The 19,390-nt window shown below is 63.2% G+C and overlaps 1 protein-coding gene across 5 annotated transcripts; it reads left to right on the forward strand.

Annotated features, from left to right (window-relative positions):
• The first annotated feature begins 1,776 nt into the window (after window positions 1–1,776).
• On the forward strand, window positions 1,777–18,522 carry CCDC88B (coiled-coil domain containing 88B). Of its 5 annotated transcripts, XM_045485766.1 has the most exons (30): window positions 1,777–2,367; window positions 2,488–2,571; window positions 3,632–3,730; window positions 4,041–4,183; window positions 4,331–4,442; window positions 4,523–4,592; window positions 4,668–4,726; window positions 4,828–4,911; window positions 5,010–5,153; window positions 5,359–5,504; window positions 5,639–5,720; window positions 5,873–6,031; window positions 6,494–6,640; window positions 6,824–6,932; window positions 7,134–7,270; window positions 7,353–8,483; window positions 11,842–11,969; window positions 12,048–12,165; window positions 12,630–12,725; window positions 12,818–12,958; window positions 13,564–13,820; window positions 14,165–14,308; window positions 14,499–14,685; window positions 14,837–14,982; window positions 15,254–15,352; window positions 15,508–15,674; window positions 15,925–16,038; window positions 16,237–16,449; window positions 16,594–16,662; window positions 18,040–18,522. In XM_045485766.1, the coding sequence occupies exons 3-30, from the start codon at window positions 3,671–3,673 to the stop codon at window positions 18,093–18,095; spliced, it is 4,518 nt and encodes a 1,505-aa protein (XP_045341722.1). In that variant the 5' UTR covers window positions 1,777–2,367; window positions 2,488–2,571; window positions 3,632–3,670; the 3' UTR covers window positions 18,096–18,522. The 5 variants fall into 5 exon arrangements, 4 of the variants coding, with proteins under 4 accessions (XP_045341722.1, XP_045341725.1, XP_045341724.1 ...); XM_045485768.1 differs by lacking the exon at window positions 15,925–16,038 and having other exon boundaries at window positions 1,778–2,367; XM_045485767.1 differs by lacking the exon at window positions 1,777–2,367 and having other exon boundaries at window positions 2,406–2,571.
• Window positions 18,523–19,390: the final 868 nt, after the last annotated feature.

Raw genomic sequence — 19,390 nt, forward strand, 5'->3', positions numbered from 1 at the left:
GATTTCAGGAGTAGACTCCTTAATGCCCCTGACCCATTTAGCCCCTCCCCACTCCCACAACCCCTCCAGAACCCTCCGTTTGGTCTCCATACTTAAGAGTCTCCTATGTTTTGTCTCCCTCCCTGTTTTTATACTATTTTTGCTTCCCTCCCCTCATGTTCATCTGCTTTGTCTCTTAAAGTCATCATATGAGTGAAGTCATATATTTGTTTTTCTCTGACTAATTTCACTTAGCATAATACCCTCCAGTTCCATCCACGTAGTTGCAAATGGCAAGATATTCTTTTTGATTGCCGAGTAATACTCCATTGTATCTATATCCCATATCTTCTTTACCCATGCATCCATCGGTGGACATGTGGGCTCTTTCCATACTTTGGCTATTGTCGATTAGCGCTGCTATAAACATGGGGTGCATGTGTCCCTTCGAAACAGCACACCCGTATCCCTTGGATAAATGCCTAGTCGTGCTATTGCTGGGTCGTGGGGTAGTTCTATTTTTAATTTTTTGAGGAAGCTCCATCCTGTTTTCCAGAGTGGCTGCACCAGTTTACATTCCTTATTATTTTTATTTTTTAATGTTTATCTATTTTTGAGAGAGAGAGAGAGAGACAGAGCACGAGTGGGGGAGGGGCAGAGAGAGAGAGGGAGACACAGAATCCGAGGCAGGCTCCAGGCTCTGGGCTGTCAGCACAGAACCCGACGCGGGGCTCGAACTCGTGAACCTCGAGATCACGACCTGAGCCGAAGTTGGACGCTTAATCGACAGACCCACCCAGGTGCCCCTGAAAAAAATTTTACAGGAGAAATCCAGCCAAAGGGAAGGGACCCCTGCTGGACTCTGGTGAACATCCCTCAACAGCTAACTGAGCCTTGGGATCCCAGGATCTCTTTGTCATCTGATGAGGAAGCCCGTCCCCAGCTCCCACTCTCCCCAAAGCCTCTCTCTGCCTGACTCAGCCGAACCAAGTCAGAGAACCAGATTGAGATGCAGCCAGGCGTGTGTGGAGTGACAGATGTGAAAGCAATCGGTGACACGGTCCCTGCCTCCGAGGCTTGAGGAAGGGTGTGACTGGGAGATGTTGAGCAAGCCAGGGGCCCTCCGCCGCCAGGGGATGAGGCCTAGTCACCCTAGTCTGGGTGCTTGGCTCACCCAGAGCAGGTGCTCCCGGAGGACTTCCCAGGCTGGAATCTTTAGGGAATGCAGACAGACGTAAGATTCACAGGGGGTCAAATCTGGACGGACCCTTGATATTATTAATACTAAACATAACAACCACACCAGGGACCATTTAATGAACGCTCCGGCTGGGCACCAGTTCATGGAATCCTCGTAACAACTCTCGGGGAGGATTATCTGCATTTCCCAATGCGTCTCAGGAGTGTCAAGCAAAGGGATGTGCTCCTCTGTTAACAACCCTGCACGGCTTCCCGTTGCCTGATGAGACCTGGCTCGCCTTGACCGTGAGCTCCTTGCTCCTTACACGCTGGCCCCACGGCCTTCTTTTGGTTGGTTCTACCACTCGATAGCTGTGTGGCTTTGGGCAAGTTATTAACCTCTCTGAATCTCAATTTCCTCCTCTGTACATTGGAGATAACCCTTGGTCCTCATTTTTTTTTTTTTAATGTTTATTTATTTTTGACAGAGAGAGAGAGACAGAGCATGACCGGGCGAGGGGCAGAGAGAGAGGGAGACACAGAATCCGAAGCAGGCTCCGGGCTCTGAGCTGTCGGCACAGAGCCCGACACGGGGCTCGAACCCACAGACCGCGAGATCATGACCCGAGCCGAAGTCGGGCGCTCAACCGACTGAGCCACCCAGGAGCCCCGCCTTGGTCCTCATTTTACATACGAGTTCAATACAGAGCAGTCAACGAGCGTAAAGTACTCGTACCCATGACTGGCTGGTGACAAACCTGTGTTTGTCAAGGTTGTTTTTAGCGCCCCATCTTTCATCAACTCTAAGATGTCATCAATTGTAAAAGATGCCACTGAGGGAGAAAAGAATGCTGCCAGTTTACTACGTCCCGAGTCTCTTTCATCACGAGAGCCTTTATTTTATGCTTCCCGAAGGAGCTCTTTTTGACTTAGACATAGGCTCTCATCATAAGTCTGAGGCACACACGTAAAAGGGAAAATAGAAGCAAAATAAATTGTTTATGGGGTTCGGAAAACTCCTTCACATTTAGAGTCCGATCGATAGAGGCGTGATGCCTGTATGTTTCGCTGCCACCTCCTCCAGGGAGCCATCGAGAGTGCCGGCGAGAGAGCGGCAGCCCCCTCCACGATCCTTACGACAACCAGAAAACCAACAGCCGTAGGAGGCGGCTCTGAGCCCAGCTCTGCAATGACTTCTGCTTTGGGAGTGTTAGTGACAAGCCTAATTCTCCTCCCTGGGGGCTCCCACCGTTTGAATCCTGGGGTTCCAGGAGTGCTCAGCTCTTGCCTCCGGGGAGTTCTTCCAAGCTGCTGACTCCCTTTCTGCAGGGTGTGATGCTTCTGAAGTGTGGGCACAGGCAGGCAGTGACAGCTACGTGAGGACTGCAGCCAGCCAGAAAGCCACTCTACGAGGTAACCTGACTTCCGAGACTTAAACGTGAGCAATCAAGTGTCTTGGAATCAATGACACATGAATAATTCCTGAACTTTGCGCTGGCCGGGCTTCTAGCTGCCGCAGAGCCCTTGCACATTCTGTCTCTGCTCTCTCCCCGCCTCCCCACTTTGTCTACTTAACCCAGCCCCCCCCCCCCCACCCTATCTCAGCTTCCTCGAGGAGCCCCCTCTGGGATGCCTTGCCTGGCCCTCCCAAGAAATCCGTCTCTTCGCTGTCTACACACATAGGATGGCTGCAATGCTACATTTTGAGCACGAGTGTGCTTTTGGGGGGGCGGCCGCCTCCCCAGTGTACTGGGAGGCCCACGGGTCCAGGGACTATGCGGCTTTTGCACCATGGCAGCACCGGGCACTGTCCTGCTCCGAGCCGGTGAATGACAGAATGAATCTGGAGGCTCCGTAGTGAGCAGTGAGGGAGCTGGGGTGTCCTCCCGGACAAATGTCTGTCGGAGACATTTGCTGCTGGCCTCGGCTGTACGCGTCTTCCCCCAGTCCCCCAGAGGCCGGAGTCCAAGCCATTTCTTTTACAGCCGGGAAACTGAGGCCCGTCGGGTCGCAGAGCCACGGCCCAGGGTCCTGGCTCAGTGCAGGGTGCACAGAGAATGGGGGAGGGTGGGGTCAGAGGAGGGGTTCTCACTTCCGGCTGGGGTGCAGAGGAGACTTACTGGGGCGGTAGCATTTGCCACTGGCTTCCCAGAGGCCCTGGGAGATGCAAGGCGGAGGTCCCCTTCTCTGGTTTCAAGTTTCCAGAGAGGCGGAGGGCTCTCCGGCCATTGTTCCTTGGGCCGGGAGAGCTGGGGGCCTTACCCCTGCGCGGCCCTGACCCCACCTTCCCCTGCTAACCCCCTGGGCCGGCCCTGCGGAGATGCTGGGAGGATGCGGGGTGCTGAGGTGGGGGCCGAGGCAGGACTGTGGGGGCGCACAGGCCCGCGTGCACCCGGAAGGAGGAAGCTGCACAGGGTGTCTGTGGCCGGGCCGGGATCCCCGACCGGGGGACTTCCTCTTCCTCTTGGGGCAGGTGTAGCTGCCACAGCGGGACCAACACCCTGACCCTGTCATGGATGGGGGCAAGGGGCCCAGACTCAGAGACTTCCTGAGTGGGAGCCTGGCCACCTGGGTGAGGGGGCAGGTGGGAGGGGTGTGGGGAGGGGAAGTGAGAGCGGGGGAGGGGCCAGTGCCGGGTTTGGGGGAGGGTCCGGTAGAGTCGGAGCCCCGAGGGCAGGGGTGGGCTCAAACGCAGGGCTGGAGAAGTTCAGGTAGGCTTCGGGCAGGAAAAGGGGTCCGGACCCTGGGGCCGGAGGCCTTCAGGGCAAAGGAGAGGAGGAGGCTGCACGGGCTCAGGAGGCAGGTCAGAGGGGCTGGGGAGTCACTCTGCTGGTAGGGGAGTTCCTAACCCGGCCGGCCGACCTGTCTCCACTCCCCCACAGGCGCTGGGACTGGCCGGCCTAGTGGGAGAGGCGGAGGAGCCGGAGGAGGAAGAGGAGGAGGAAGGAGAGGAGCCCCTTGGCCCGGAGAAGAGGTTCCTGCATCTCATCGATGGGGCCCTGCTGCTCCGCGTGCTGGGCATCGTGTAAGAAGCAGCCCGCCAGCCCGGGGGGTCTGAGGTGGCCCCTCCCTCCACAGGCTGCTGGGAGGAGCTTGAGGGCTGGTGGGTGGAGCTTGCTTGGGGCAGGTGGGTCCCTGACTGCCCCTCCCACCCGGCTCCCTGTGCCCACAGAGTTCCCAGTTCCCGAGGAGGACCTCAGACGGTCAGGGGCCCTGATGGTCCCGCAGCCTGGCGAGTGCGGAACCTGAACCACCTGTGGGGCCGCCTGAGGGACTTCTACCAGGTGAGGGGCTGGGGAGGGGAGGCTGAGCCTCAGACCCGTGGGAAGGCCCGTCGCCCACCTCCTGTCCCCTCTGCCCCCAGGAGGAGCTGCAGCTGCTGGTCCTGTCGCCACCCCCAGACCTCCAGACGTTGGCTTTTGACCCCTTCTCAGGTGCTCTCTCCCACCACCCCTTCCTGCCTCTTCCCCTCCCTCCACCCCTAACTTTTTGTGGCTTGTGCCCAGCAGAGGAGGCAGTGGAGGAGTTGGAAGGCATCCTTCGGCTGTTGCTGGGGGCGTCAGTGCAGGTGAGCGGGGGAGGGGAGGGGAGGGGAGGGGAGGGTTCAGCTTTGGCGGCAGAGGTGGCAGAGACACCTGGTGCCAGCATTTCCACTCTGTCTGCCTGCAGTGCGAGCACCGGGAACTCTTCATCCGACACATCCAGGGCCTCAGCCTCGAGGTACAGAGTGACCTGGCTGCTGCTATCCAGGAGGTACTAGGGCTGGTCCACAGCCTGGGACTGGCCCTGCCACCCGGGGGCACTCTGCCCCTCCACTTCCTCTGCTGAACTGCTCTCTCTACCTGGTCCAGGTGACCCAGCCTGGGGCAGGCGTGGTGCTGGCACTGGCTGGGCGAGAGCCTGGGGAGCTGGAGCCTCAGGAGCTGGAGATGCTGTTCCGGAGCCTGATGGGGACCTTGTTAAGGCTGGCGCGGGAGCGCGACGTGGGGGCCCAGGTAGGGGGCGTGGCACCGCCCAGGTGGAGGGCTGGGAGGACCCTGGGGACCCAGATGTGGGAGGAACTGGGCGTTGGGGCCGGATGTGGGGTTCGCATGGGGGGTCTTGGACCAGCAGAGCTGTAAGAGCCAGACTGGGGGCGGGGGGTGGGGGAGGGCGCATGGGGTGGGTTATTTCTGGCTCCTGACCCTTGACTTTGCACAGCGCCTGGCGGAACTGTTGCTGGAGAGACAGCCGGCCCCCTTGCTGCCGGAGGCTCCTGCTAGGACTCCTCCAGAGGGTCCCTCACACCACCTGGCCCTGCAGCTGGCCAACACCAAGGCCCAGCTGCGGCGCCTGCGGCAGGAGCTGTGAGTGCCCCAGGCTGGGTGGGAGGCGGACCTGGAGGGAGAGGGGCAGGTTAGGCGCGGATGCAGATGGGTGGGATCAGGCCTGGGGGTTCCGGGTTCCCCAGCCCCTCCAGCGTCCCTTCTCTTCTCTCCAGGGAGGAGAAGGCCGAGCTGCTGCTAGACTCCCAGGCGGAGGTGCAGGGCTTGGAGGCCGAAATCCGAAGGCTCCGCCAGGAGGTGCGCTCAGATGCTCCCCGCCGCTGCCGCATTCCCCAGCCCTCTCCCCACACCCCCTCTGCCCCACTGCCTGCCGCCAGCCGGGGTCCTCCCCCTCCCTGATCCCTCTGGCCCGCGGCTGGCCGTCCCCAGCTCCGCACCGTCTGGCTCAGGCCCAGGCGCTGTCGGGACAGGCCAAGCGGGCCGAGCTGTACCGCGAGGAGGTAGACGCTCTGCGGGAGCGCGCCGGCCGCCTGCCCCGCCTGCAGGAGGAGCTGCGACGCTGCCGCGAGCGGCTGCAGGCGGCCGAGGCCTGCAAAAGCCAGCTGGAGGTGAGGCGGGAGGCGGGGCCCGCAGGGGCCGGGGTGGGTCGGGGAGGGGGGGGGGAGCGAATTGGGGACTGGCCTGGAGAAGGGAGGGCTTGGTTTTGGGGACCGAGCAGTCACCGCCAGGAGAAATGGGTGAGGTGGTGTCTGGGGCAAAGCCCTCTGGACGATGGGGCAGAGGGAAGGGAGAGGTGGGGACGGTAGGTAGGGGTAGGTCCCGGAGAGGATGAGTGTAGGGGAAGAACTGTCTGGAGTGAGCCCCTCGCTGTGGATCCTAGAAGGACGCCACCTTGGGAGGAGGGTCTGGGAGAGAAGGGGCGTGGCCTACACAGAAGGGGCGGGGCCAGGTGCTTGGGAAGTGGTCCCTGGAAAGACCTTGGAGAGGGAGGGGCGGATGGAAGGGAGAGGTGGGGCCTGGAGTGCTTGGGGGCAGCCTCACACCACAGGTCGTCTCTGCTCCCCCACCAGGAGGAACGGGTGCTCTCGGGGGCTCTGGAAGCCTCGAAGGCGCTACTGGAGGAGCAGCTGGAGGCCGCTCAAGAGCGTTGCGCTCGGCTGCATGAGACCCAGCGTGAGAACCTGTTGCTGCGGACTCGTTTGGGCGAGGCCCGCGCGGTGAGACTGTCCCAGGGACCCCCAGTCACTCTGTCATCTGTGACCCCTGGTAACCCCAATGGCCCCCCAGGGTTCTCCAGTGCTCCCTGTGACCCCCTACTCCTTTTTTCCCCTGGTGATCTAGCCCACACTCTTGGCCCGGCCATGGCGAGGAGGGCTTGTCTGACCCCGTCCTTCCCCCAGGAGCTGGACTCTGTGCGGCATCAGGTGGACCAGCTGGCCGAGGAGAATGTGGAGCTGGAGCTGGAGCTTCAGCGGAGCCTGGAGCCACCCCTGGGCTCTCCTGGGGAGGGTGAGTAGGGCCCCAGAAGAGGGGCTGGGACGGCGGGGGTAGGGGGGCTGCCTGTGGTTTCCTGCAACTCTAGTGGGTCTGGCTGCTGACTTCATCCTTTCCCCAAGGTGTTCGGGGGGGGGGGTGTAGGGGTGGATGTGAAGAGCCGGGGATCCCAGCAGAGGGTACAGAGGGGCCCTGACCGCATCGCCCATGTCCCAGCACCCCCGCCCGGAGCAGCCCCTTCACTTCATGATGAAGTGAGAGAGGCAGAGGCCCGGCGGCTGCGGACCCTGGAGAGGGAGAACCAGGAGCTTCGGGGCTTGCTACAGGTGCTACAGGGGCAGGCTGGAGGCCAGGTGAGTCCCCTCCCCCAACCGGCCAACAGGTCCTTCCTTGCCTCCTCCTCTGGGCTTGATGGGTCCTCTCATGTGCCCTCAGCACCCCCTGCTGGAGGAGCAGAGCGAGGACTCCTTGGTTCCAGAGCTGGATGTGGCTCCCCAGACTTGCCTGACCTCAGACCGTGGCCCCCAGGGTTTGGCTGGCCAGGTGGGGGACGGAGGCACCCAGGCCTTGGACCTGGCTTCCCCCGTGTCAGACTCGGCCCTTGCGAGATTACCTGTGCGTCCCCAGGCATCTGACTCAGGCCCACAGGTGATAGAGAGGCCCCTCCAGACGGCTGCCATGACCCCTCAGACCTCGGACTTGACCCTCCAGGAATCAGGTTCTGCTGTAGCAGCACAGGAGTCCCTGGAGAAGGCTGGCCATGGAGCCCTTCTCCAGACTCCCACCTCCTCGGTCCCATCTCAAGATCCAGAGACTGAAATTCAGGCTGAGCTGTCGGGAGGAGACACTGGAGAGTCAGGGCCCGAAGCCCAGGTGCGGAGACAGGAGGGCCCTGCGAGCAAGCCTGCAGCCTCGGAGCTTAGCCTCTGTGCTCAAGTGGAGGAGCAGGAGACCCCAGGCCAAGGGCTGGACCTACTCAAGGGGCAGACAGAGGGCAGGGAACATGCACAGAAGCTGGAGGAGTTGGTTGGGGACCCAGCCCAGCAAAATCCACAGCAGAAGTTGGAAGGGGCTTCGGAGGCCCAGACCTGGGAGGGGCCGATCCCAGGGGAGATCCTGGCTGGTGGTGTCCCAGAGCAGGAGGCCCTGAGGGAGGAGGTGGCCCAGTTGAAGAGGGAGGCCGAGGCACTGGGAGCGGAGCTAGAGGCCCAGGCCCGGCGGCTGGAAGCCCGAGGCACGGAGGCCGCCCGGCTCTCCGAGGAGCTGGCTCAGGCGCGGAAGGCAGAGGCCGAGGCCCAGCGGGAAGTGGAGGCCCGGGCCGGGGAGCAGGCTCGGCTGCGGGAGGCAGTGGAGGCAGCCGGCCGGGAGCTGGAGGCTGCGGCGCGTGAACGGGAGGCGCTGGCAGAGGCCCTGGCGACATCGGGCCGAGAGCGGAGGCAGTGGGAGCGCGAGGGGCCCAGACTGAGGGCCCGGGCCGAGGCCGCCGAGGAGCGGCTGCAAATGCTGGAGAGCGAGGGCCGTCAGCGCCTGCAGGAAGCCGAGAGGGAGAGGCAGGCCCTCAAGGAGGTATGTTGGGGCTCGCGGCCTGGGATGGGAAATGGGGTCCTGAGTCACTTGCTGGGGTTTGGGGGTGATCAATCCCATCGGTAGCCACCGAGTGCCCCAGCACCTGGCCGGGGCTGGAGACCGAAAGGTAAAAGCCCACCTCTGCCTTCCAAAGGTGCGCTTGACCTGGGTCACAGGACGGATGTCCCCTCCCTCTGGAGGGGTGGGCTGTAGCAGGGGATGAGAGTATGGGTACAGAGCCCGACCGCCTGGGTGCAAATCCTGGCTCTCTGACTGTGGCAGCTGACTCCCCTGTGCCCTATTCCTCCTCCGTCAAACGGGGGGGGCGGCTCTGCATAGCCGTCTCAGTGGGTCTTTTGAAGATCAAGGGAGATCACGGTGTGCCGAGCCTAGTTCCTGCTTGACAAAGGCTCAAGACATGGTCATTATTTATTTTTTTTTTTAATTTTTTTTTTTCAACGTTTATTTATTTTTGGGACAGAGAGAGACAGAGCATGAACGGGTGAGGGGCAGAGAGAGAGGGAGACACAGAATCGGAAACAGGCTCCAGGCTCTGAGCCATCAGCCCAGAGCCCGACGCGGGGCTCGAACTCACGGACCGAGAGATCGTGACCTGGCTGAAGTCGGACGCTTAACCGACTGCACCACCCAGGCGCCCCAAGACATGGTCATTATTAAGAGCAAAGTGGGCAGGAGTCCATGGGAGAGGGTGCCGGGGTGGGGGCAGGGAGGCTTTGGGGAAGGTTCTGAGGAATGGTCAAGGTTCCACCAGGTGGGAAGGACATTTCATGTAGAGGGAACAGCATGTGCAGAGACCTGAAGGCATTAATGATGCTGAGGGGCCTGGGAGGTGGGGGAGCAGGGCCAGAGAGGCGTGCTGGGCCAGCTTTGTGGGCGTCAGTACTCTGGCCCCGGGCAGGGAAAGCCACCCAAGCATGTGGACAAGCCTTTGTGAGGTTGGGTTTGGGGAGGGTCCCCTTGGTGTGTCCCTTTGGTGTTCCCTCGGGCCCTCAGGAAGTGGTGCCGGTGGGCCTGGTGGCAGGTGAGGCCGGCTGGGGCTGGGACGGGGCATGGAGGAGAGAGAAAACCTGGAAACGCCTTCCTTTGTGCGCTCAAGCGTGTTGACGGGACCTTGTCGCTAGATGCTGTGCCAGGCAGCCAGTGTGCCCATACTGGTTGGGGGAGGGGGGGTTTCATAGTCTAGGGTGGCGATGGGACTGTGCAGGGAGCTGTGGGAGTCCAGGAAGCACACTGGACTTAGGCCGCGGCATGTCCCGGAAGGCTTCCTGGAGGAGGAGAGAGAATGGCAGTGAGCCAGGAGGAGGCGCAGGCGTGACCGTGTAGGGGTGGGGTGTGAGGTGGGAAGTGGAAGGAACCTAGGCAGAGAATTCAATTCACTAAGCCGGGTTCCTGCTGGGCAGAGCCTCTGTCTTCCTTTCAAGCGAAGGAACGAGTTACGAGTTGCTGTGCTTGTGAAGGAGATGACCTCCATGACCTTTACAGGAGGCCAATGACCTTGAAACACGGTGGAGGGTTGAGGGCGAGCCGAGTAGTCGGGTACTCGTGTTGAGAGGCCCCTCGGGGGAAGCGGGGGAGGCTAGGAGGCAATTGAGAAGGGTGTTCGGGCCAGCGGGGGGCCCGTGCCACGGGGGGGGGGAGGGTGGGCTGCGGACGAGGAATCGAATCTTCCAACTGAGCACAGTGTCCGGGTTCATCCCTGTTGTACAGAGGTTGCTGGGATTCGGGGAGAAGGAGTGATTTTCTGGGAGACCCCTCTGAAGGAGAAGAGTGGGGAACACACTGTGGGGTGCGCCCAGGGCTAGGCGTTGCGCAGGGCAGGCCCGGGGGAATGTGAGAACGGGGGCGTGGGTGAGAAGGCAAGGCCGAGAAGCTGTCTGCGGGGTCCACTCTGTAGGACGTGACCGAGAGATGCGCTCAGGCCGACCTGGCTTAGAGCCCAGATCCCCCGCCTACCAGCTGTGTGGTTAGGGCGAGTTGCTTGCCCCGACTCTCGGCTTCCTCACCTCTAAGACGGAGTAAAAATGGCACGCCTTACGGGATCCTGTTAGATAATGAACGTAGAGGGCTGGGGGCAGCTCTGGAGTGAATGTAGGCAGGTGGGCAGTGCAGGGGAGGGGAGGGCTGGCAGGGCTAGAAGGGCCTGAGGACACAGGGGAATGTTGTGAGATTTCCTGGGCAGAGAGGTTCCTGGTGCTAACTGGGTGTGGTGTAGGAGGAGGTGGCTAGCCAGGGAACCAGGGGCCAAAGGGCTTGTCCAGGCGGGCTGGGTAGAGAGTTCGGGGCACTGAGGGCTGTGGCCGGGGCCTGGAGGGGCCAGAGGTTCAAGCCTCTTTTAATCTGTGTCACTGTTATTCTTACCCTTAGCCCTTGGGCTGTAATGGTGGGGGGTGGGGGGGTGGGGGTGGGCAACAGGCAGCAGGGCCTCATGGGACTTGTAGTTTTCCAGCCAACCCCAGGGGTGGGCGGCGGGAGACTGGGTGGGGCTGCAAAGCCTAGAAGATCAGAGCAAAGGCCCTAGACTTGGTTTCCAGAGCAAGGATATGGTAGGCTGCTGGTCGGAGTTGGTTCTTCCTTGTGGTTTCATCCTGACAGCCCCTCCCCCACCTCCTAGAATGGTTTGGCCCATCGCCCTCCCAGGCCCACAGGCCAGAGTGGGCCTCCTGCCCCCTTCCACAATGGTGCGGCCCAACCGCCACAGGATGCCTGGCCTGGCCCGCCCTGCAGCGGCTCTCCCCACCCCCACCCCCCAGCCCCCACTGTGGTTGGGCCTGACGTTGGCCACATCCCTATCCTTGCAGCCATCTCCGTGTGGCTGAGGGCGCTCTTCAGATCTGCCTCTTTCAAGCCCCTCTTGCCCTCACATGGCCAGCCTGGCCTCATCACGTAGGGCACATCTAGCTGCTCCTGGGCGCATGAGGAGCCAGGGGCTCAGGGAGGTAAAGACGCTTGACCGGCGAGTGTCTCTAACTCCCGGATCAGAGGCCTCCCTCACCCACTGCCAGGCTTACAGTCCCGAGCTCTTCCGTAGTCCCTCTGCAAGGCAGCCAGGCCTTGTTCCCATTTTACAGATGGGGGGGGGGGCGGGGGTAGAGGCCCAAAGGGTTAAAGATGTTTGCCGGGGCGCCTGGCCGGCTTAGTCGGTAGAGCAGGGACTCTTGATCTCAGGGCCTTGAGAGCCTAAAAACCAAAACCGACATTTGCGCAGGGTGACAGAGGAAGGTAGAAAGCTAGGTCTCGAGACCCTGAGGCCTTGGGATCGAGGCCTCCTCTGCACCCCCACTCCCCATCCGGGACGGGGATGGTGGCCTGACCTTGGCTCTGCCGCACCCGCCCTCAGGAGCTAGAGAAGGCCTGGTTGAGGGGCCAGGAGCTGGGGGCCCGGCTGGAACACCTGCAGAGTGAGCTCGAACAGGCGGGGCTGGAGCGGCAGGCGTTTCTGCGGGAACAGGAGATCCAGCAACAGAGGTGGGGTCATCGCCCAGGGGGCAGAGAGGGGCGGGCAGGGCTCGGGGAAGGGTGGGTGCCAAGGCTTCTTCCCGGCAGGTACCAGGGCCTGGAGCAGCGGCTGGAGGCTGAGCTGCAGGCGGCGGCCACGAGCAAGGAGGAGGCGCTGAGGGAACTCAAGACGAGGGCCCTGCAGCTGGAACAGGAGCTGGTCCAGGTGAGGCTCCGCCCCGGGCTCCCGTCCCTGCCGCCCCTCTGGTCTCGCCCCTTGAGTCTTGGCCACTCCCTTGCCTTACAGCTCGGGGCTCAGCTCAGGGGTGTGGTGGGGTCCCCACACCGGGCGAGGAAACAGGCCACCCTGACACAGGGTGCCGAGGGACAGTGGGCACCCGGCAGGCCACCTGGTGGGTACACAGAGGGTTGGTTGGGGCAAAGTGGCATTGACCCCGGGGCCCAGAGGAAGAGCAGGGGTGGGAAGGGTGTTCTGGGCAGGAGAAGCGGCCGGGCAGGGGCTGGGCTCTGCTGCAGAACGGAGCGACAAGGAGAGTGACCCATGCCCCTGCGGGAGCCAGGAGCGTGGGACGGCGGGCCAGGGGCCATGTCAAGTGCTGCCGAGGGCGTGAGGGTCCCCTCCACGCCCCCCCGCCCCCCCGCATGACCTCCCAGGGCCTGTCCTTCCAGCTGCGCCAGGGCTCCGTGGGACGGGGGCCGGAGGGGCACGATGAGCTGAGGATCCCGGGGGCCCAGAGTGGGCGGCTCATCGAGATGGAACGCAGCGTGAGTGTCGACTGCTGTGCGGTGGGCATGCGGAGGGGTGGCCCCCGTGGCCTGGCCCCCGCTGACCCCCCCCCCACCCCCTTTCCCGGCAGAATGCAACGCTGGTGGCCGAGAAGGTGGCTTTGCAGGGGCAGCTCCAGCACCTGGAGGGGCAGCTGGGCAACCTGCAGGGCCGGGCCCAGGAGCTCCTCCTGCAGAGTCAGCGGGCCCAGGAGCACAGCAGCCGCCTGCAGGTGGGTGACAGCCCCAGGGGCCTGTCCCCTGCCCTGCCTCGTTCCCACTTACCACGGCCGCCTGCCCCCTTCCTATTCTTTCCTGCCCTTTTCCCTGCCTGAGCTCCCCGCCGGCTCCTCCTGCCTGCTCTCTCGTCACAGCTATCTCTACCCTCCGACCCCAGCCGCCCCAGTCTGCACCCCTCTTCCCCCGTCTTTCTCCTTCCCTTTCATGCTTCTTCCCTGGCTCCTACCCCCTCCCGCCTGCCTCCGGCCCTCACATCCATGCCATTTGGCTCGGCTGCGTTCCTCTCAACAGCCAGCCATTAGTCCCTATTGCCCTCCCTGCCCCTGCCCCTGCCCCATGGGTCGCATCCCTGCCTTGTGCCTCTTGCCCCGCCCTCCACGGCCCGACGCCAGCACCCTCCCCTCTCCTTGCCCATTCACCTCTGCCTCTGCTCTCTGCTCCCTGCTGCCCCACTCCAGCCCTCTGCCTTGTCCACAGTCCTCGCCGTATCCTCTGCCCTGCCCCTTGCCTTTTGGTCCCCGCCCCCACCCCCGTCTCTTATCCCCCTTTCTGGCCTGGGACCGCACCCCTGCGGTCCCTGCTGCCTCCTCTATCCTAGGCTGAAAAGTCTCTACTGGAGAGGCAGGGCCAGGAGCTGCATAGGAAGCTGGGGGTGCTGGAGGAGGAGGTGCGGGCGGCGCGGCAGTCCCACGAGGAGACCCGGGGGCAGCAGCAGGCTTTGCTTCGGGACCACGAGGCCCTGGCTCAGCTGCAGCGGCGACAGGAGGCCGAGCTAGAGGGACTGCTGGCCCGGCACCGCGACCTCAAGGCTAACATGCGGGCGCTGGAGCTGGCCCACCGGGAGCTGCAGGGCCGGTGAGCCTCCCCCAAACACCCAGCTTCTGTCCCCAGCACCCCCTGCCCGCCCGAAGCAGACTCCCTCCGCCGGTCTGACCCCAGCGGGGAAGCACCGCCCGCCCCCCCAACACCCTCACCTCTGCTGCCGTGCCCTGGCGCGTGGCTGAGCTCCGAGGCGAGCTCTCGCCCTGAGGCTCATTCCTCGTCGGGAGTGGGGGGCACCTCGCGTGGCATTCTGCCCCAGGGCTTTGTTTAGAGGCCTGCGCTTAGGAGATGGCAGACCCGGGGGGTCCAGATAGTCCAGCCACCCACTCGCCCCGGCCCCAGGCCCCTGCAGCCCTCTTAGTCCCTGCGCATCCCAGGCACGAGCAGCTGCAGGCCCAGAGGGCCAACGTGGAGGCGCAGGAGGTGGCCCTGCTGGCAGAGCGAGAACGCCTGATGCAGGACGGGCATCGGCAGCGGGGCCTGGAGGAGGAGCTGCGGAGGCTGCAGAGTGAGCACGACAGGTACCAGCGCCCACCCAGCCAGGCCGGTTCTCGGCGCGCCCCTCCGGGAAGCGGGCCGGTGGCAAGTTCGTCACCGTCCGCGTGGGGGCCTGCGTTGCCTCCTGTCCCCCGCATGGCTTCTCTGGCCCTTAGGTGGGGCCTGGCAGGGGGTCGAGGGCCCCCTTGGAGAGCATCTCCTCCTGATCGGCAGGGCTCAGATGCTGCTGGCGGAGGTGTCCCGGGAGCGAGGCGAGCTGCAGGGTGAACGCGGGGAGCTGCGGAGCCGGCTGGCGCGGCTGGAACTGGAGCGAGCACAGCTAGAGGTGCAGAGTCAGCGACTGCGGGAGTCCAACCAGCAGCTGGACCTGAGCGCCTGCCGGCTGACCACGCAGTGCGAGGTGTGGGGAGGGATGGGCCCGGGGGTGGGGGGGGGTGGTGGGGGTGGGGCGCGCTGGCTGGGGGGGGGCTGGAGAGGGGGCGAGGGGAGGGGGGGGAAGGTAGCCACCCCGAGCCCCGTTAAATCCCCCCCCACCTGCCCTGCCGCCCCAGCTGTTGACCGAGCTTCGGAGCGCCCAGGAGGAGGAGAACCGGCAGCTGCTGGCCGAGGTGCAGGCGCTGAGCCGGGAGAACCGGGAGCTCCTGGAGCGCAGCCTGGAGAGCCGGGACCACCTACACCGAGAGCAGCGGGAGTACCTGTGAGCGGGCCCCGGGGCGGTGGCAGGAGCTGGAGCGGGGGCCCCCCGAGACCCCTTTGGCTGCTCGTGGGGGAGGTGGTGGGGAAGGGGCTGGGGGCTGACCGCCTCGGGCTTGGCAACACAGCAGCTTATGAGCTTAGGAGCCCTGGAGCGTGTCCGCGCGTGTGAACAGGCAGCAGGGGGTGTGGTGGTGTGTAACCCGCGAGAGCAGAGCGTGAGCCCTCCTCCTGCTGGGCCTCCCGCCCACCTCCTCCTCGCCTCATCCTCCCAGGGACCAGCTCAACGCCCTGCGCCGTGAGAAACAGAAGCTGGTGGAGAAGATCATGGACCAGTACCGGGTGCTGGAGCCTGGGCCCCTGCCCCGGATCAAGTGAGGGGCCCCTCCCCCCCCCCCCACCGGAGCCGGGGATCCTCCTAACCCCTGCCCCTGCCCTGCTCTCTCCGGGCCTTTGCCATCCCCAACGTGGCCTTCTTGTCCCTCCTCGCTCCCTAGCCTTACCCCCTCTTGTGCCCTCTTGCCCCCAGGAAGGGCAGCTGGTTGGCAGACAAGGTGAAGAGGCTGATGCGGCCCCGGCGGGAGGGGGGCCTCCATGGGGGGCCACGCCTGGGGGCCGATGGGGCCGGCAGCACCGAGAGCCTGGGGGGCCCCCCAGAGACGGAGCTCCCCAAGGGCAGGGAGGCAGATGGGACAGGTGGGTCTGGGGGCCGGGTGACCGTGATGGTCCCTACCCCGTGTCTCCTGTCCCCACCCTGGTGCCTGCCAACGCCTTGGCGTCTCCCTTCATCTTGTGTGGCTTGCACGCCCACCCCCGCTGGTCTTCCCTGATGCAACCCGGCCCCGCCTAGATGTGGCTCTTTGCCCCCTGGCCCTGCCACAACCCTCTCAGCTGGCACCTCCTTCCTGCCTGCACTGCCACCCACCCAGTCCCCACCCATCCACAGCGGTGCCTAGGACCTCGGAGCAGCAGGGGACTTTAGTGAGAGATCATTTATCCCAGTCAGCAGACGAGGAAGCTGAGGCCCAGGGAGGGGACATGCCTTGCCCAAGGTCGCACAGTGAGTCAGTGTCAGAGCCAGCACAGGGTCCGGCCTCCCGTCCCCACCCTCATTCACCCAGACCTAACCGCCCCCCGCCACCCCCCCCCCCACCTCTGCAGCCTCCTCTCCCTGCGCCTCGGCAGCTTCACCCCGCCAGCCCCTCCGCTCTGCCCAGCCCCTTCCCTCCCGGCTGGACACCCTCCCTGCCTCTCGCAGGGTCCCTTTCACCGGCGCCCATGCGCAGAGCCCAGAGCTCCCTCTGCCTGCGGGACGAGACCCTGGCAGGGGGGCAGCGGCGGAAACTCAGCTCACGGTTCCCCGTGGGGCGAAGCTCTGAATCATTCAGCCCCGGGGACACTCCCAGGCAGCGTTTCAGACAGCGACAGCGCAGGCCAGGCCCCCTGGGGGCACCCAGCGCCCATGGCAAAGGTGACAGCCGAGGGTCCCTGCTCTTATTAGCTCCCCAGCTCCGTGGCTGAGGGGGCTTCCCTCCTGTCCCCTGGGTCTCCCCACAAGCCCTGCCCGCCTCTGCTCTGGTCCCCGTGGCCCACTGGCTTCCTTGTGCACCCCCAGGACCTGGCGTGGGATGGGATGGCTCCATTGAGACCCTGTCAGAACACGAAGCAGATGTCAACCGAGAGGGTGAGTGGGGGTATTTGCCCTGCCTGGGGCCCCTGGCAGACCCCGTTCATGCATTCGTCTACTTGACAGTGAGCCTTCGCTAAGTGCCGGGTGATGTGCTAGGGATACAGCAGGGGTACAGCTGGGGATAGAGCAGGGAACATTCCGGGATGGGAGACAGACAGACGTAAACAGCTTGCATAAAAATAATAATTATCGGGGCGCCTGGGTGGCTCAGTCGGTTAAGCGTCCGACTTCAGCTCAGGTCACGATCTCACGGTCCGTGAGTTCGAGCCCCGCATCGGGCTCTGGGCTGATGGCTCAGAGCCTGGAGCCTGCTTCCGATTCTGTGTCTCCCTCTCTCTCTGCCCCTCCCCCGTTCATGCTCTGTCTCTGTCTCAAAAATAAATAAACGTTAAAAAAAATTTTTTTTTAAATAATTATCTACAACAAGCCTGTCCAGTAGAAATAGGATGCGAACTACATGTGTACTTTAGAATCTTCTAGCGCCCTCATCAGAAAAGGAGAAAGAAACAGGAAAAAGTAATTTTAATGGCATTTTTTCGTCATCTCAGTACACCTGAACTGTGACCATTTCACCATGTAGTCAGTGCGGAAAGTCATTAATGAGCTGTTTTATTTAAAAAAATGTATCGTTGTCATTTATTTAAAAAAATTTTTGTAACGTTTAGTTTTGGGGGAGAGAGAGAGAGAGAAGGAGAGAGGGAGCGTGAATGGGGGAGGGGCAGAGAGAGAGGGAGACACAGAGTCTGAAGGAGGCTCCAGGCTCTGAGCCGTCAGCACGGAGCCCGACGCGGGGCTCGAACCCACGAACCGCGAGATCATGACCTGAGCCGAAGTCAGACGCTCAACCGACTGAGCCACCCCGGCGCCCCCTTAATGAGATATTTTATATGATTTTTTCCCGCCACGTCTTTGAGCCCAGTGGATATTTTATACCCAAGCACATAGAAGTTCCGACCCGCCACATCTCAGGTGCTCGGTCCTGTACTGGGCAGCTCGGCCCCAGAATATTTAGGAGGTGATCATGCTCTGGGGAGAACGGAGAGCCAGGTGAGGGAGCTCAGGAACGCTGGGTGGGCTGCAGTTGTAACTAGGTGCTCGGTGTAGCCCGCGGAGAGGAGGTGAGGTTGGAGCAAAGACCCGGAGGTGAGAGTTTGTCCTGTGGACATACCTGGGGAACAGCATTCCAGGCAGGAGTAACAGCTGAAACAAAGGCCTGGCGAGTTCAAGGACGGGCTACAGCCACAGTGAGGAGGGGGAGAGCGGAGAGGAGCCCAAGGGGCAGTGGGAGGGCACAAGGCGTGGGCCCTGTGGGCCACCGTGGGTGCTGGGAGCTCCCGAGGGGTCTGGCCTGAGCTGAACCTTCCCTTTTAGGCCTCAAGGTGCCGGAGCCGGAGAAACGCCCTCTCACACCCTCCCTCAGCCAGTGACACCGCAGGGACCGGGGGCCTGAGAGTGCAGCCTTCTTACCGCTGGATTCCCCGTGGGGGCCCCAGGCAGCCCCAGAATTCAGGGATCTGGGCTACCTGGAGCCAGTCCTTAGGGGCCCCTGGCTCCTCCGAGGCCCGCACCGGGGCCCCGAGATGGGGCTGGGATAAGCCTGTGGACAGAGGGGACGGCTGGTCCCCACGAGCAGCTCCTTCCCGGGGCCCTGGCTCTGCCACGCGGCCCTCGCTGAGGAGGCCATTGCCGGGTGACCTCCCAGATGAAGGAGACAGGCAGGAGTGGCCAAGAGAGCCCCCTGCCAGGTCCAGGCGGGGAGCCAAGGACCATTCGCCGAGGACGGTGGCCTGGGCCGATCTCTGAGCTGTAGCTGGGCCATGGACATGACAATAAAGCTGGGATACGACCACCTGAGTTTGGGCTGTGTCCAGTCCCAAGGCACCAGCGCCACCGGGCCCAAGTCCTTCTGTGTGGCTGGGGATCTGTGCCCATTGGCTTCCTCACATGGCACAGGGCGGCTAGGGCTTTCTTCAGGGGATGGGCCAGTCGGGCTTGCTTGGATGTCCCGGGGGGGGGGGGGGGGCGGGGGTTCTGAGTAGCCGGCGGTGCATGGGGCCTGAGTCCGAGCTAAGCCTTTGCCTAGGAGATGGGCTCTGGGCTCCCATGAAGCCCCAGAGGCTCCTTCCCTTCCTTCCCAAACTCCTCTCCTTTTCATCCCTTCCTCTCCTTCCTCTCCTCATCCTCTCCCCACCCCGTAGAATTGCTCTCCTCCCTAGTGAGTTCTCAGCCCAGCGGGATGTCCCCTAGTGCCACGGGCTTTCACGGAGGGACACAAGGCGGGGGAAGGACGTGGGGTCTCTGACCAGCGCTTCCAGAATGACGCCCAGGAAAGGGGCAATTAGACTAGATGGCAGGACGTGAGTCAAGGCGCCCGGGGCCGCCCAGGGGAGGGTGGGGCTGCCCGCCCAAGGTGAGGCAGCCTGAATGTGGGGGTGGGCAACGCCGGGAGGGGTGGCCAGGCTGGCCTCCCCGGGATGGTCTGCAGCAGTCTGACTCCTGGGGTTTCCACAGCCCCCTCTTGGGGGTAACTGATGGCCATGCCCTCCACTCAGCCCAAGCTTCAGAGTCCGGTGGGGTGGGTGTGGACACCCTGGTCTCCAGCTGGGCGGAGGAGCTGAAAGCCCCCTCCCACAGGCCTCAGGATGGGAGCTCTGATGGCCATCCGTCCCACCCTGTTGGTGGCTCCTATCGGTTGTCAGGGGGGCTCTGGAGGACAGGCCAG

The sequence above is a fragment of the Leopardus geoffroyi genome, chromosome D1, assembly GCF_018350155.1.
Source record: "Leopardus geoffroyi isolate Oge1 chromosome D1, O.geoffroyi_Oge1_pat1.0, whole genome shotgun sequence".
In the NCBI taxonomy this organism is placed as follows: domain Eukaryota; kingdom Metazoa; phylum Chordata; class Mammalia; order Carnivora; family Felidae; genus Leopardus; species Leopardus geoffroyi.